The sequence below is a fragment of the Cydia splendana genome, chromosome 5 (assembly GCF_910591565.1).
Source record: "Cydia splendana chromosome 5, ilCydSple1.2, whole genome shotgun sequence".
Classification (NCBI taxonomy): domain Eukaryota; kingdom Metazoa; phylum Arthropoda; class Insecta; order Lepidoptera; family Tortricidae; genus Cydia; species Cydia splendana.
In genome coordinates, this window is record NC_085964.1 from 13,101,201 (window position 1) to 13,115,166 (window position 13,966).

The window sequence follows — 13,966 nt, forward strand, 5'->3', positions numbered from 1 at the left end:
AAACAAAGTAATAATAAAAATATTTTATTTTAAAATAATGTAAGTAGTACACATATCCCTTTCATACATAAATAACAAAAGCTTGCGATGTTTAGGTATAAACAGATGGTGTTATAAATTAGGTTGCAATCTGGCTGATACTAGCTGAACCTATTAAAGTCAATTAACGGCGCTACTACTCGTATTGGTAGTATATCTGTATTTATGTGACATATATTTTTCTGTGTAATTGAATTAGATTGGTTCAACTTTAGTAAGTCCGAGCGAATATGAAAAGTGTGATATTGATATTAAATTGCCTAATCTATATGCTTGGATACAGAATCTAAATGTTTTAATTTATGATCGTCGAGATTGGGCCTAGCTTCATATGTACAAATGGTGACACCGTGCTTGTGTGCCGGCGCCCACTCCCCCTTTAAGCCGATATAATAAATTTTCGTGTTTTCAGCACCGAAGTTGCTCGGAAAGTGCATAGTCAAATGGGTTACAGAAGAAAACGTGACGATTCTGTAACAATAATAAAGTATATAGAAATTAGAAAGTACTCTCTCTTGGAATGAAACTCACTTGTGAAATTATTTTTTTTAGTAGGTACTTATACTATATATTTGCAAAATGAAAGTGTTGTGTAGGATGTACAGTCAGCAATAAATAGATAGTGACGACCAAAGTGGCTAAATATATCGGAAGACATCCTTATTTCTATTAAGGTGTGTGACGATAGGTATATTTAGCCACTTACTTCTGTACGACGGAAGTGCAAAACTAATTTTTGTCAAATTCCAGTTTCATCTGAAAGAAAGCATGAATATAATCTAATTTACAAGAATAATTAGAAATGGTAACAAGTAGTCATGCGGTGGTTTCCTCAACTTTTGTAACCCAATTTGCAGTTTTTCAATTTTTTTTCCAAAAGTATTCAAAATAGGTATGTACCTTCTTACATCAAATCAAACCTCTAAATAAACCATATAATCTACTATTTACTATGTTTTCTACTCTTGTCTGGTAGTTTTCAAATTCAGGCAGGGACACACTTATTCCACGTACGCCACGTTTATGCAATGCATTATGACATCAGGGCTATAACCGCGAAAATCGAAGTTCGCAAATTGCGGGCATTTTTCTCTCTGTCACTCTAATTACGCCTTCATTGAAGTAAAAGAGAAAGATCCCCGCAATTTGCGAACTTCGGTTTTCGCGGTAGCCCCTCTGAACCCTGAAATTTGTATGCTTAGAAACATACTTGTCATGCGTTGCGTTGCGTATGACAAGTATGTTTCTAAGCGTACGTGGGATAAGTGTGTCCCGAGCTTGAAACTTCACCCAATCTCAGCCACCGTCAGCCAGCAATAGATTTTAATGGCCAATTTTTTCCTGAGCAAGAACTCGTAAAGTGGTTACGGTAGATGTATCATGAAGCCTAGCGATCGTCAGCTGCTGTTCCGTTGGTGCTAACAATTTGACTTGTTTCTATTATTATTTTTTGTACCTATAGGGTAATTCGCCAGTAACTGGCCACCGGCCAATAACTGGCCACCCTAAACTAAAAATGAATTATTTTCACCTATAAAGAGAATTCATTTGAATATGTGACGTTCCACGGGAAAAGGTACCTTATGAGGGTTTCTAGTTTCGGAGATATTAAATGTTTTGTAAAGAGGTGAAAAAATTCTCAATTTTTTTTTATTGTGTGATCTGAAACCTTAATGCGTAACGTTTGTTTACCTGTTTTTATTTTTGTTATAAGTTAGTTATAAGCCTAGTAATGTCGTCTCAGAGTTTAGTAGAAAAGGTACCTTATGGAAAAAAGATTGAAAATTCCCAAAAAAGCTAGTCAATACTGGAAAAGAAGTTTGGTAGAGAACTGTATTAGCATTCTGCAAAACTAATTTGATAATTTCAGTTCTGGTTGGGGCGCCTCGCAAATATTATAACCGTACATAGACCGACATCACAAATCCAAGTAGACTGCTATTATACCAAAGTTACTCTCGTCAAGTCTTTCTTAACTAGAATAATCTTCATTTGGTTTGGTCGCATGCAGTAAATCAGCCATTGGTTTGCTGAAAAATGCCAATACCCGACGCATTACCTTATGGAATATCTGAGGTCATTGAACCTCAATGCCGCTTATCTTCAATAGCAACCGAAATATATTATTGATAAGAAATAGACGATTTATACCATCTTAACCCCAAAATATTATTAGTTTATCCTAACTGTTCCATCATCATCATGCCTCATCATGTAACTTGACCACAAGGTACCTTTTCATTACATACAAATTATTGGTCTTTTTTAAGATTATTATGACGAAGAACTAATTAAATTGGGGGCAGTTTAATGTAAATTAATATTTTCTATTCATAAAAGATAAACTGTAATATGATTGATATTTTGTAGTGATGTATTATTAGATTTATTTCCATAAGGTACCTTTTCGTAAATGTATGGAGCAAATACTGTTATTGTTATATAAGTTTAAAGTGGCATAAGGGGTTAAATATAGTATTTAGTTGGGGTTTTAGGATTTATTTCATTTGAATGACAGAATTTCTTTCATATGTGATCAGAAAAAATTATTGTGTGTCACATTAAAAGTAAAAATATTCAATTTTGTGATTTTATATGAAAAAGTCAGAAAATACATTTTCACCTCTAAATCGGTATTGTTTTTTGCTTAAACTGTCTGTCAGTGTCGTTTTCTAATAGATATATAGTGTACCACTACACTAAGTACGAGTATACAATATCGTTTACTACATTTAATTAACTATATTAATATTGTACCTATAGCATAGATAGTTACTATTGCAACTTATTCCCGTAAGTCGTTGCCGGGTCGTAAGGTAGTCGTCGCAAGAAATCGCCGAGTACAAATGTCTCAATTGCAAGCACCGTTAGCGCAGCGCTTGCGACGGCCGCCTGCCCCCGCCAGTCGACCGCGAGACGATACACTGAATGCACGTTGCTTTGCTCACAAATAATAAGACTCATCGCTCGCTTACACTCGCAAATTCTGTCGCTTCTTCTTATTTACTGCTTGTGCTTTCTATCGCTGATTGTTGAAATACTGTGCCTTCTGAATAAACTGTTAGTGCATTGAAAACGGACTTATTCTTGCCTACCTAAGAGAGGTTAGTACCCGTCATAAGGGTGGCTACAGATAAAATGTAAATCTTGAGAGCTCATTGCAATCAATCGTGAAAATGAAATAAAACTTTATTTTCAAGAGATTGGTTAGTATACACATAAATCAGTCGATATCAAAAGTTCCTATTTGCATTACAGAACAAGTCGCAATATTTTTTTAATCTCAGACATATAAGGTATTATTATTTGTAGTCAACTATGTAACTTAGTTCAGGAACATAGTTTTTTAGGCGGCTAAACTTAAAACTTCTCTATAGTAAAGTTGCTCATTTCACAACATTATTTCCAAAAAATCATATCTCTGTAACTACGCAACCTAGAAGGTTGATCTTTTGTGTTATCGATAGCTTATTTATTGTAGATTACTGGGGTATGCATAACTCCATACCCCGACCCCGAGAACATCAACGGATAACAACAGTAAGCGATCAAATCAAATAAAAATGTCTGACGAAGAGGATAACACAACAAAGAACAAGCAAGCGCCGCCCGCCACCCCCGGTACCACTTCAACGAGCCTATTTACACCTCACGACATTTGTCGTATCGGCGTCCGACCACCACCGTTTTGGCCCGCGGAACCGGCGGTATGGTTCGCTCAACTAGAAGGCAACTTCAATCTAGCGGGCATTAAAGATGACGACACGAAATATTACTACGTGCAATCTACTTTGGAGCATAGATACGCCGCCGAAGTGAAGGACATCATCATGAACCCGCCATCTAAAGGCAAGTACGAAAAAATAAAGAGCGAGCTAATTAAACGATTGTCATTGTCAAGGCAAAAAGAAATCAAACAATTGTTGCTTCACGAAGAGCTTGGAGATCGTCGACCATCACAATTCCTACGTCACCTGCAGTACCTAGCTGGACCAAAAATACCTGAAGAATTTTTGCTTACAATTTGGACAAATCGCCTCCCAGCTAATATACAAACTGCCATAGCATCTCATGCAGATACAAACTTGGAAGCGCTGGCAGATCTAGCGGACAGGGTGTTTGACGTAGCCCCCACAACTCCTCAAGTGGCAGCCGCTAGCACCTCATCAATGGCTACGCCTGTACTTGAAACGATGGCTAAGCACTTGGAGGCACTTACCAATCAAGTGGAGGCACTTTCGACGCGTAACCGCAGGTCTAGGAGATCCAACGGAGAACGAGATACCAACAGGTCCCAGTCGAACCACAGAAGATTTCCCTTTTGCTGGTTTCACCATAAATATGGAAGCAAGGCAACAAGATGTGTTAAGCCCTGTGATTTCAAATCGGGAAACTTCCAAGGCAGTCGATAATGGCGACCAGCGACTGTCAATTTTCACCTGGTCGCCTGTTTGTGACGGATCAGAGCAGCAAGATGCAGTTTTTAGTTGATACAGGCAGCGATCTATGCGTCTTCCCTCGATCTGCGGTCCAGGAACGCCGGACCAGAACAGGTTACCAGCTTTATGCCGCAAATGGGTCTTGCATAAACACCTATGGATTCATCTTTCTCAGTCTTAACCTAGGCTTGCGGCGTGAATATACATGGCAATTTACCGTTGCAGATGTCACGAAGGCCATCATAGGCGTCGACTTCTTGTCCTTCTATAGTCTAGTCGTCGACTGTAAAAACAAGCGCCTTATAGATATCACAACGGCAGAAACAGCTATAGCAACGCCAGTCTCCAGGTCAAATAATATTTCATCAATTAAAATTATAAATGGCGACTCCAAATATCACAATCTACTTCGAAACTACACCGAGATAACGCGGCCGCATGTCGCTCGCTCGCAGACAGCTCACGGGACCGTCCACCATATCAGGACAACGGCGGGCCCCCCTGTTAGTGGCGCGCCTCGGCGTCTTGCTCCGGACAAGTTAAGAATCGCAAAGGCTGAGTTCGAGGACATGCTAAAAAGTGGAACGGCAAGGCCGTCCGAAAGCGCATGGGCATCCCCTCTACACCTAGCCCCAAAAAAAGATAACGGATGGCGTCCATGCGGGGATTATCGTATGCTAAATGCTCGTACGATTCCCGACCGCTACCCAATCCGCCATATTCAAGACTTCACACACAATATATCTGGCTGCAAAGTTTTTTCGACCATCGATTTAGTAAAGGCTTATAATCAGATACCCGTTAATGAAGGAGACATACCAAAAACAGCTATAACGACACCGTTCGGCTTGTATGAGTTCCCATTTATGACATTCGGCTTACGTAATGCGGGACAAACGTTCCAAAGATTTGTGGATGAGATTACACGAGGCCTCGATTTCTGTTACGCTTACTTGGACGACTTTTTGATTTTCTCAAGCAACGAACAAGCTCATGAAGACCATCTCCGTCAAGTGTTTCAGAAACTTAAAGATTATGGCATGGTAATAAACACATCCAAATGCGTTTTTGGAGCACCATCTGTTAAATTTTTGGGCTATAGCGTCTCATCTGACGGAATCAAACCCTTAAGCTCGAAGGTAGAAGCCGTTAGAGAATTCCCGCTGCCTAAAACAGTGAAGGAACTAAGGCGATTTCTAGGAATGATAAATTTCTACCGAAAATTTATTCCCAATGCAGCAAAAATCCAGGCTCCATTGCATGCGCTACTGACCGACTCTGTAAAGGGGTCTCACCCCGTGCACATCGACGGAGAGTCGCGGATAGCTTTCGAAAGCTGCAAGGAAAGCTTATGCAGTGCAGCACTCCTCGCTCATCCAGACTTAAATGCAAAGATCGCGCTGATCACAGATGCGTCAGATACGGCGATTGGCGCTGCACTTCAGCAATACAAGAATAATGCTTGGCAGCCGCTTGCTTTCTTTAGCCGCAAATTGAATGCTGCGCAACAGAAATATTCGCCCTACGACCGAGAGCTCCTGGCAATATACGAGAGCATAAGATATTTTAGGCATATGTTGGAAGCAAGACATTTCATTGTGTACACAGATCATAAACCGATCTGTTATGCGTACAGTACACGCAAAGACAATTGCTCACCGCGCCAGTATCGCCATTTAGATTACATAAGCCAATTCACAACAGATATTCGCCATATATCGGGGAAAGACAACGTGGTGGCTGATACGCTATCTCGCGTTGAAGAGGTAGCTTCACCATTACCGCTTGAAGTTATAGCCGAAGCCCAAAAGATCGACACTGAACTGAAACACCTACTCGATAGCGACACATCCTTACGTCTGCAGAAAGTAGCTCTTCCAGGCAGCAGTCTGCTACTATATTGTGATAGCAGTAAACAAAACCTTAGACCCTACGTGCCAAAGTCACTTAGGCAGCAAACTTTTGAAAGCCTGCACTCGCTCAGCCACCCTGGCGCAAACGCATCCGTAAAATTAGTTGCACAGCGTTACATTTGGCCTGGCATGAATAGGGATTGCCGAGAGTGGGTAAGGTGTTGCCACCCGTGTCAGAAATCAAAGATAACGCGTCACGTGACCGCACCATTAAGCTCATTTAAACTTCCACAAGCTAGGTTTATGCTTATTCATATTGACCTCATAGGTCCTCTACCAGTTTCCGAGGGCTACCGATATTGTTTGACTGCCATAGATCGGTTCACTAGGTGGCCAGAGGTCATACCGATTCAAGATATATCAGCAGAAACCGTCGCCAAAGCCTTGATGTCTGGATGGATAGCCCGCTTCGGTTGTCCCACAGACATACTGACTGACAGAGGTAGACAATTCGAGTCGTCACTATTTAAACATCTAGCAGAAATGATCGGCTTCCAGCATAAGCGTACAACAGCTTATCACCCTGCCTGTAATGGAATGGTGGAGCGACTTCACAGGCAGCTCAAGGCAGCTATCATTTGTCACACTCAATCCAACTGGATGGAAGCATTACCACTGGTCCTACTAGGTATCCGAAGCGCCTATAAAGAAGATGTACAGGGATCGGCAGCGGAGCTTTTGTACGGTGAAACTCTCCGACTACCCGGCGAGCTACTTCAGCCATCCGCAAATACAAATATCGATGTAACAGATTTTATGACGCGACTGCGGCTAATTGCTCAAAAACTACACCCCCAGCCTGCTTCACGACATGGCCAGAGAACCACGTTTATTTTCAAAGATCTAATTTCTGCTTCCCATGTGTACGTAAGAGACGACGCTGTAAGAGGACCTCTGCAACCTGCTTACAAAGGTCCCTATGAAGTATTGAAAAGGAATGAAAAAGTTTACACAATACTCATTAACGGGAAGCCAACAACAGTGACAGTGGACAGATTGAAGCCGGCTTACGTACTCGCAGACGAGGGTGCTTGCCAAACCAGCAATGACTACGTTCAGCCGCCTGTGGACTCAAGCGATCGAAAAACTCGATCAGGACGTATAGTCAAGACCCCCGATTATTATCGCCCTTGACGGTCTCTGGGGGGGAGTGGTATAGTGTACCACTACACTAAGTACGAGTATACAATATCGTTTACTACATTTAATTAACTATATTAATATTGTACCTATAGCATAGATAGTTACTATTGCAACTTATTCCCGTAAGTCGTTGCCGGGTCGTAAGGTAGTCGTCGCAAGAAATCGCCGAGTACAAATGTCTCAATTGCAAGCACCGTTAGCGCAGCGCTTGCGACGGCCGCCTGCCCCCGCCAGTCGACCGCGAGACGATACACTGAATGCACGTTGCTTTGCTCACAAATAATAAGACTCATCGCTCGCTTACACTCGCAAATTCTGTCGCTTCTTCTTATTTACTGCTTGTGCTTTCTATCGCTGATTGTTGAAATACTGTGCCTTCTGAATAAACTGTTAGTGCATTGAAAACGGACTTATTCTTGCCTACCTAAGAGAGGTTAGTACCCGTCATAAGGGTGGCTACAGATAAAATGTAAATCTTGAGAGCTCATTGCAATCAATCGTGAAAATGAAATAAAACTTTATTTTCAAGAGATTGGTTAGTATACACATAAATCAGTCGATATCAAAAGTTTCTATTTGCATTACAGAACAAGTCGCAATATTTTTTTAATCTCAGACATATAAGGTATTATTATTTGTAGTCAACTATGTAACTTAGTTCAGGAACATAGTTTTTTAGGCGGCTAAACTTAAAACTTCTCTATAGTAAAGTTGCTCATTTCACAACATTATTTCCAAAAAATCATATCTCTGTAACTACGCAACCTAGAAGGTTGATCTTTTGTGTTATCGATAGCTTATTTATTGTAGATTACTGGGGTATGCATAACTCCATACCCGCCATAAGGTACCTTTGACCGTGGGACGTCACATATAAGGTTTCAATAACTGGCCAGCCTTCAATAACTAGCCACCTTATACTAAAATGAATTCTGTTTATAGGTGAATAGAATTCATTTTTAGTTTAGGGTGGCCAGTTACTGACGATTTACCCTACAGAATACATACCTATAAGCACATGGTATGCCAAGATTCATGATTTCTTTCCGATGGGACCGTGTTTTTAGCTAAAAACCTTGGCAATGTATGTAAGGACATGTCCAGTACTTTTCAAATCTTAGACAAGTGGTACTTACCGACTTGAAATAATTTCTTCATAGATCCATTCACAGGGTGGACTCAAGTTAAAAGTGTAGGTCTGTAGGTACATATATATTTTTTAATTTTAAGTAAATGAAACCAGGAAAGTCCAAGTCCGTTTTACACATTGAGGATTACAGAACTTTTAGCCCTATATTTATAGCATGCTTTTTTGTTTCAAATAATAGGAACCTAAATCAGTGTGTAATCATAAACTATTAGATAAAGTATTAGTTTTACAATTAGTAGTACATACAAAAATACCTCGAGAAATATACCGTGTCAAGTAATCAGTTATTTCGCCTTCTTCTTCTCTCTCCATTTTGTGCGGTTGTTATGCCCAAAACAACCGCTCAGTTATTTCGCCACAGGCGGCAAAATACTTTGTACTGTAGGATTAGGCATATAAATACAATCAATGTTAAAAAAATATCACTTACTTGGGAGCATATTCTAATACACCTTCACTGTCTCTGTGTAGTTCAAACACCTGATCTGGTTCCATGGTGACGTCATCAAATGTCATGTTAGGTTTGTTTTTATACCTGCAACAACAAAAATAATCTTTAAATATTAGATGAATAACCTAGAACCATCAACAGCATACAACAAAGTGAAAAAAAAACCTTTTTAAACTCCATTTAATAAAATGGCATTAGTAACAGATAAAAAGCAAAGACACTAAATAATAAAAGTATAAAATCATACAATTACAATCATTAAGTAAAAAAAAAAACAACGGGTTGCACTCCGGGAGTGCCGACAGAAGTGAAAACTCAACGACATTGTAACTCAAAATATTAATAATAGCGCCATATAGTGCAGAATGTCTGCAGCACTATGTATAATTGAGGTTAACGCCATCTAGCGTTGTATCCTCGCATTACTTGAAACCCCTAAGCACATCACTGTGAGTACTACTGGTACTACAGTTATATTAATACCAGTTTGAGGGAAACTCACTAGATGGCATTTAAATAAAAAAATAATGACTTTGTCCGTCACACATAACGTCACGCAAGCACCCTGCGCCGCCTAATTGAAACAGCAGGCGCCTTACGCTGTCTCGAGTTTATCATTTTCTCCCCACCTCAAAAAGTGCACAGCGCCACTAAAGAAGTTTTCACTTAAAAAAAAAACATTGTGATTGAATTAAACTAAAGTCTTACAGAGTACTACACTTTAGCAGCCTTTTTGTTTGGGGTTGCATATTAGACGTATTTATCAAGTTTTCTTTAAAACTTTTAAATTTAAGTTTTCTTTAAAAATTGTTAAAGACCGTATCGTTAATTGGCCTGATGACAAATTTTTAAATCCCTTTTAATATTGTCGGTACACTTGTATTGGTTCCGAAAAAGACAATATTTCAGCTATACTCATAAGATTTAACATAAATAATTACATTTTATTATAGCTAGTTTAAACCTCGCGCGAAAACGCCTCGCACGCCATTTGTGACGTCATAAATTAGTTGGTGGTAGGGTGGTAGACATTGTTTACATACTTACAGTTACGAATTTCCCTTGAATCCGAATGATATTGTTAATTCAGCACCATACATTACGATTAGGAATGATAAATACATTACAAAAAATTTTCACAATTACTCATTTTCTACAAGAACTCTCACACGGTTGCAATTTAATATGAATTATTTAGATACTTGTAAATTTTGAGAGAAAATCACCGAGCGCCGGTTTTACTTTTTAATTTTTATTTTTTTCTAGTTACGACAGCCAACATGGCAATGATAGTTTCATTCAGCCAAATAATTAAAAAAGGTTTTTGGTGAAATATCGTATCATTTAGCATTTTATTTATATAATATCAAATAAATATTTAATTTATATCGTGTAATAATATTTTTTGGACGTAATAAATGTTTAGTGGCGAAATAATATTTATTTTGAACCTCCAAACTCTTTGGTGAGGACGTAATGGATTACAGTCAATGAGGTTGTCTATGTTGCTCTAAGAAATATGTCATGGATTGATGACGTCAATCCTTAGCTCGCTTCTGATTAGCGTTTCAGTCAAAATGGCCGATTGGAGAATTTTGTACTTTTATTTTATTGAATATATTAATTTTATTGAATATATTAATAATCCTAATGTTTATACTGAGATTGGGCCATTTTTTAGAATCATATATGTTTCTTTGAAACCATTATTTCCATGATTCTTTGTTACTGTCATCAGGCCAATTAGAGGGACAACTTAGCCGTTTTTTTTTTGGTATTATATTTATATTTCAAAATTACACATGTGTTTAATTAGTGCTTTAATAAGGAACACATTTCGTCCTGGGACCTCGACGTAAAGCATATGGTTTGTACAAAATTTACCCAATCCTCTTGAGTAACAATTACGACTGCTGACAAATACTACAAGAAAATTTGCGGTTTGCGAACGAGACAATATCATACAAAAAAAAATCGTACTATGTAAACAGCAATTACACATGATTCGTATAGCGAAACATCTGGACATAGTCTAAGCATTTCTTTTCATTAAAAAAAAGTTTAGGATCTGTGCATGGTGGCCTTTTAGAGAATATGGCATGCTACTTACGACAACTATGACTTTGACATCTGATATAACTATCATGGAGTGTTTCTATCGACCCGCTCTAGCGATGGATCAACGCCATGAATGTTCGTTAGGCTTTGGTTTTAAGCTTATTCTTCTAGCTGTCTCTGTCATTACGCTTGCATCAGAAATTAAAGGGATTCCAAAACGTGGGGTGAAAAATCGTTTTTATGTAAAAATAAAAATTCACCACATTTATTCCGCAGCTGCTCAATTGAACAGTCATTAAGAGGCCACTTAGATAACATGTTTTGCAGCCTAAACCAACCTGTTGTTACATTAAATCGTACCAATGAGTCGGTGAAATAGCCTCAAATTCAGCTTGATAGGCTTGTCCAAACTGTATTTGCTATACCGTATTAAAAGCATCATAAAGTCCCTAAAATGAAAAAAATTTCAAACCTTCTTAAATCAGATATAGCTTAAAAATACCCTCAGTTCAAACTCTTAGAACATATTAATACAAAATAATACACATGCCAACAGTTAGACCACATTTAATTTGTCCCTATACTTAACAATACAGTCTTTAATTAAACAGATAAATTATTTCAGATACTTACAGTCTCAACTTGGATGGGTGTGCATCTGAATTTTCTGATGCTACCTTTATGCCTTTAAGTTTAACATTGCCAGTGAATGGGATGTTGAAAAGGAGTTCCTCATCTGCGTCACTCTCCACAAACTGAAAATCGATTAGGTACATCAGTCTTATTGTTGTTCATATGCATCAATTGGTAATCTGAATACCATAAATTACCCTCATACTGCATCACAAAACAGTTTCTTGCATTATTAGTGAGAGATGACAATTGTCAAGTTAAAGTACCTGGTATTATAGACTAATCTGTTTTATGGCAATAAGTTTTAAACTACTGCCTCATAATGATATTTTAAAATAAAATTTTTCGTGGTAACCACTGTAATACTATTGAGGCAGAGGTATTGGAAAAAAACTGTATCTTAATAATTAGTTCCAATAGTAATATTACATTTAGATAACATAGAAGCCGAAAATAGTACGGGCAAAATGGTTAAGTGACTCAATACTCACATGAGTTGTATCATGCCGCCTTTCCCATGGCTTAAATACTGTTTTACCTGATCCTTCCACCATCTCATTCAAACACTGTAAATTCTCCTTATCTATTTTTTCATAAAGGTTATATTGAATACCCAATTCCTCTGAACTTGAGTGGTCGTGATCGTGGCATCCATTGTGACAATGGTTATGAGACATTTTAATATTTATTATCTATTTGTTTTTATTTTATTATAATAGCAATTTGCAGGTAAATATAGTTAGTCACGGTCGATCAAATTAAAAACCATAACGTCATTAACGTCATTTTTATTTTGACATTTGAAGCTCTAGATGTCCTAGATGTCCTAGATAACTTTAGATTTATTTAGGATTATTATCAAATTTATACCGGGTGTGGCCTGTAACATGAGCAAAAAATTAAACTGTAGGCTGTACTCCTCATACTGACCAACATTTGTTCAGCGACTTTTAAAAATAACTTGTGGTTTGATTTTTAATACACTTTAAAGTTTATTCTAAAGCCCCCTCCTCACTCGTGCGCGAATCGCGGCGCGAAGCCGCGAACGCGAGTGTGGCGTCGATTTTCGCAGACAGCGAAATCGACTCCACACTCACGTTCGCGGCTTCGCCCGCGATTCACGCGCATAGTCTGGAGGGGGCTTAAGACGCATTGTATTGCGAATTTTGTTATGTTTAAGGCGTGACAAGCAACGTCAATCACAATGATATGGCGTGGCGGTGGCGTCCATTGAAGACATTTATTTTGTATGAAAAATAGGGTGTCTAAATACTTCATAATTTTTTAAAGTTGTTGAACAAAAGTGTCACCGTTTGAGGAGTACAATCTATGTTTTAATTATTTGCTAGTGATACAGGCCACACCCGGTATATATAGATTATATAGGGATAATCAGAATTTCTGATTCAAAGGTCATAAACCGCTTTCTTGAGCATTCCGTTCATGTTGAGGCCAACTATATAATCATTACTGCGGTATCCGACGGGATGATCAAATCGACCGATTTGATCAGAAATGAAGTTGGTGTCAATCTCCAATTTAATCACCAATTTTAGATTTATGGTAATATCAGAGCCCTCTAAATTGAAAAAATGCCCCAGAACGAAAATACTGGTGTCACAAATTGGTATAGTCGCACCAAGAAAAGTCTGCAGCGGATTTGATAGCCCACGCAGTGTAAGTGTTATTTGTACGTCATAATTTCATAGAAGTTTGACGTTTAAAATAACACTTGCACTGCGTGGGCTATCAAAATCGCTGCAGACTTTTTACGGTCTGACTATATTCTTGCATCCGCACCTCATTTTATCGGTAATATTGGTCATTATCGGCGGTTGAATTCTGCGAGTCAAATTGGCGTTTGCGTCCGCACGTCCTGATTTGATCGGGCAATTTAATCAGATTGGTGAAAAATTAACTAGTCTGGATACGCCTTACGTTTTGTTGAGATGTGCGTGGATAGAGAATCTACTTCTACGGCAAATACCTAAATTTCGTTTGCTCCCTCTCTATCAAACTTGCACAATTTGAACGAAATAGATACAGACAACTACATTAGATATGCGCTGTAGGCTGTAGACTTGCTGTAGACGTAGGCCTTGCGGCCTGCATTATTCGATTCGAGTGCGTATTTGCAACT

General features: G+C 38.5%; 1 protein-coding gene across 1 annotated transcript; it reads right to left on the reverse strand.

Moving 5' to 3' along the window:
* Positions 1-11: 11 nt before the first annotated feature.
* On the reverse strand, positions 12-12,596 carry LOC134790731 (PITH domain-containing protein GA19395). The gene is made up of 4 exons (XM_063761645.1): positions 12,318-12,596; positions 11,827-11,948; positions 9,115-9,219; positions 12-510 (listed from the first exon to the last, which is right to left on the reverse strand). Exons 1-4 carry the CDS (start codon positions 12,501-12,503, stop codon positions 300-302), a joined length of 624 nt encoding a protein of 207 aa, XP_063617715.1. The 5' UTR covers positions 12,504-12,596; the 3' UTR covers positions 12-299.
* Positions 12,597-13,966: the final 1,370 nt, after the last annotated feature.

Coding starts and splice junctions, on each gene's coding strand:
- LOC134790731 (XM_063761645.1), bottom strand. CDS start 12,503: ATGTCTCATAACCATTGTCACAATGGATGCCACGATCACGACCACTCA. Junction 11,949..12,317: donor GGCGGCATGATACAACTCAT/GTGAGTATTGAG, acceptor ATCGATTTTCAG/TTTGTGGAGAGTGACGCAGA. Junction 511..9,114: donor GTATTAGAATATGCTCCCAA/GTAAGTGATATT, acceptor TTATTGTTACAG/AATCGTCACGTTTTCTTCTG.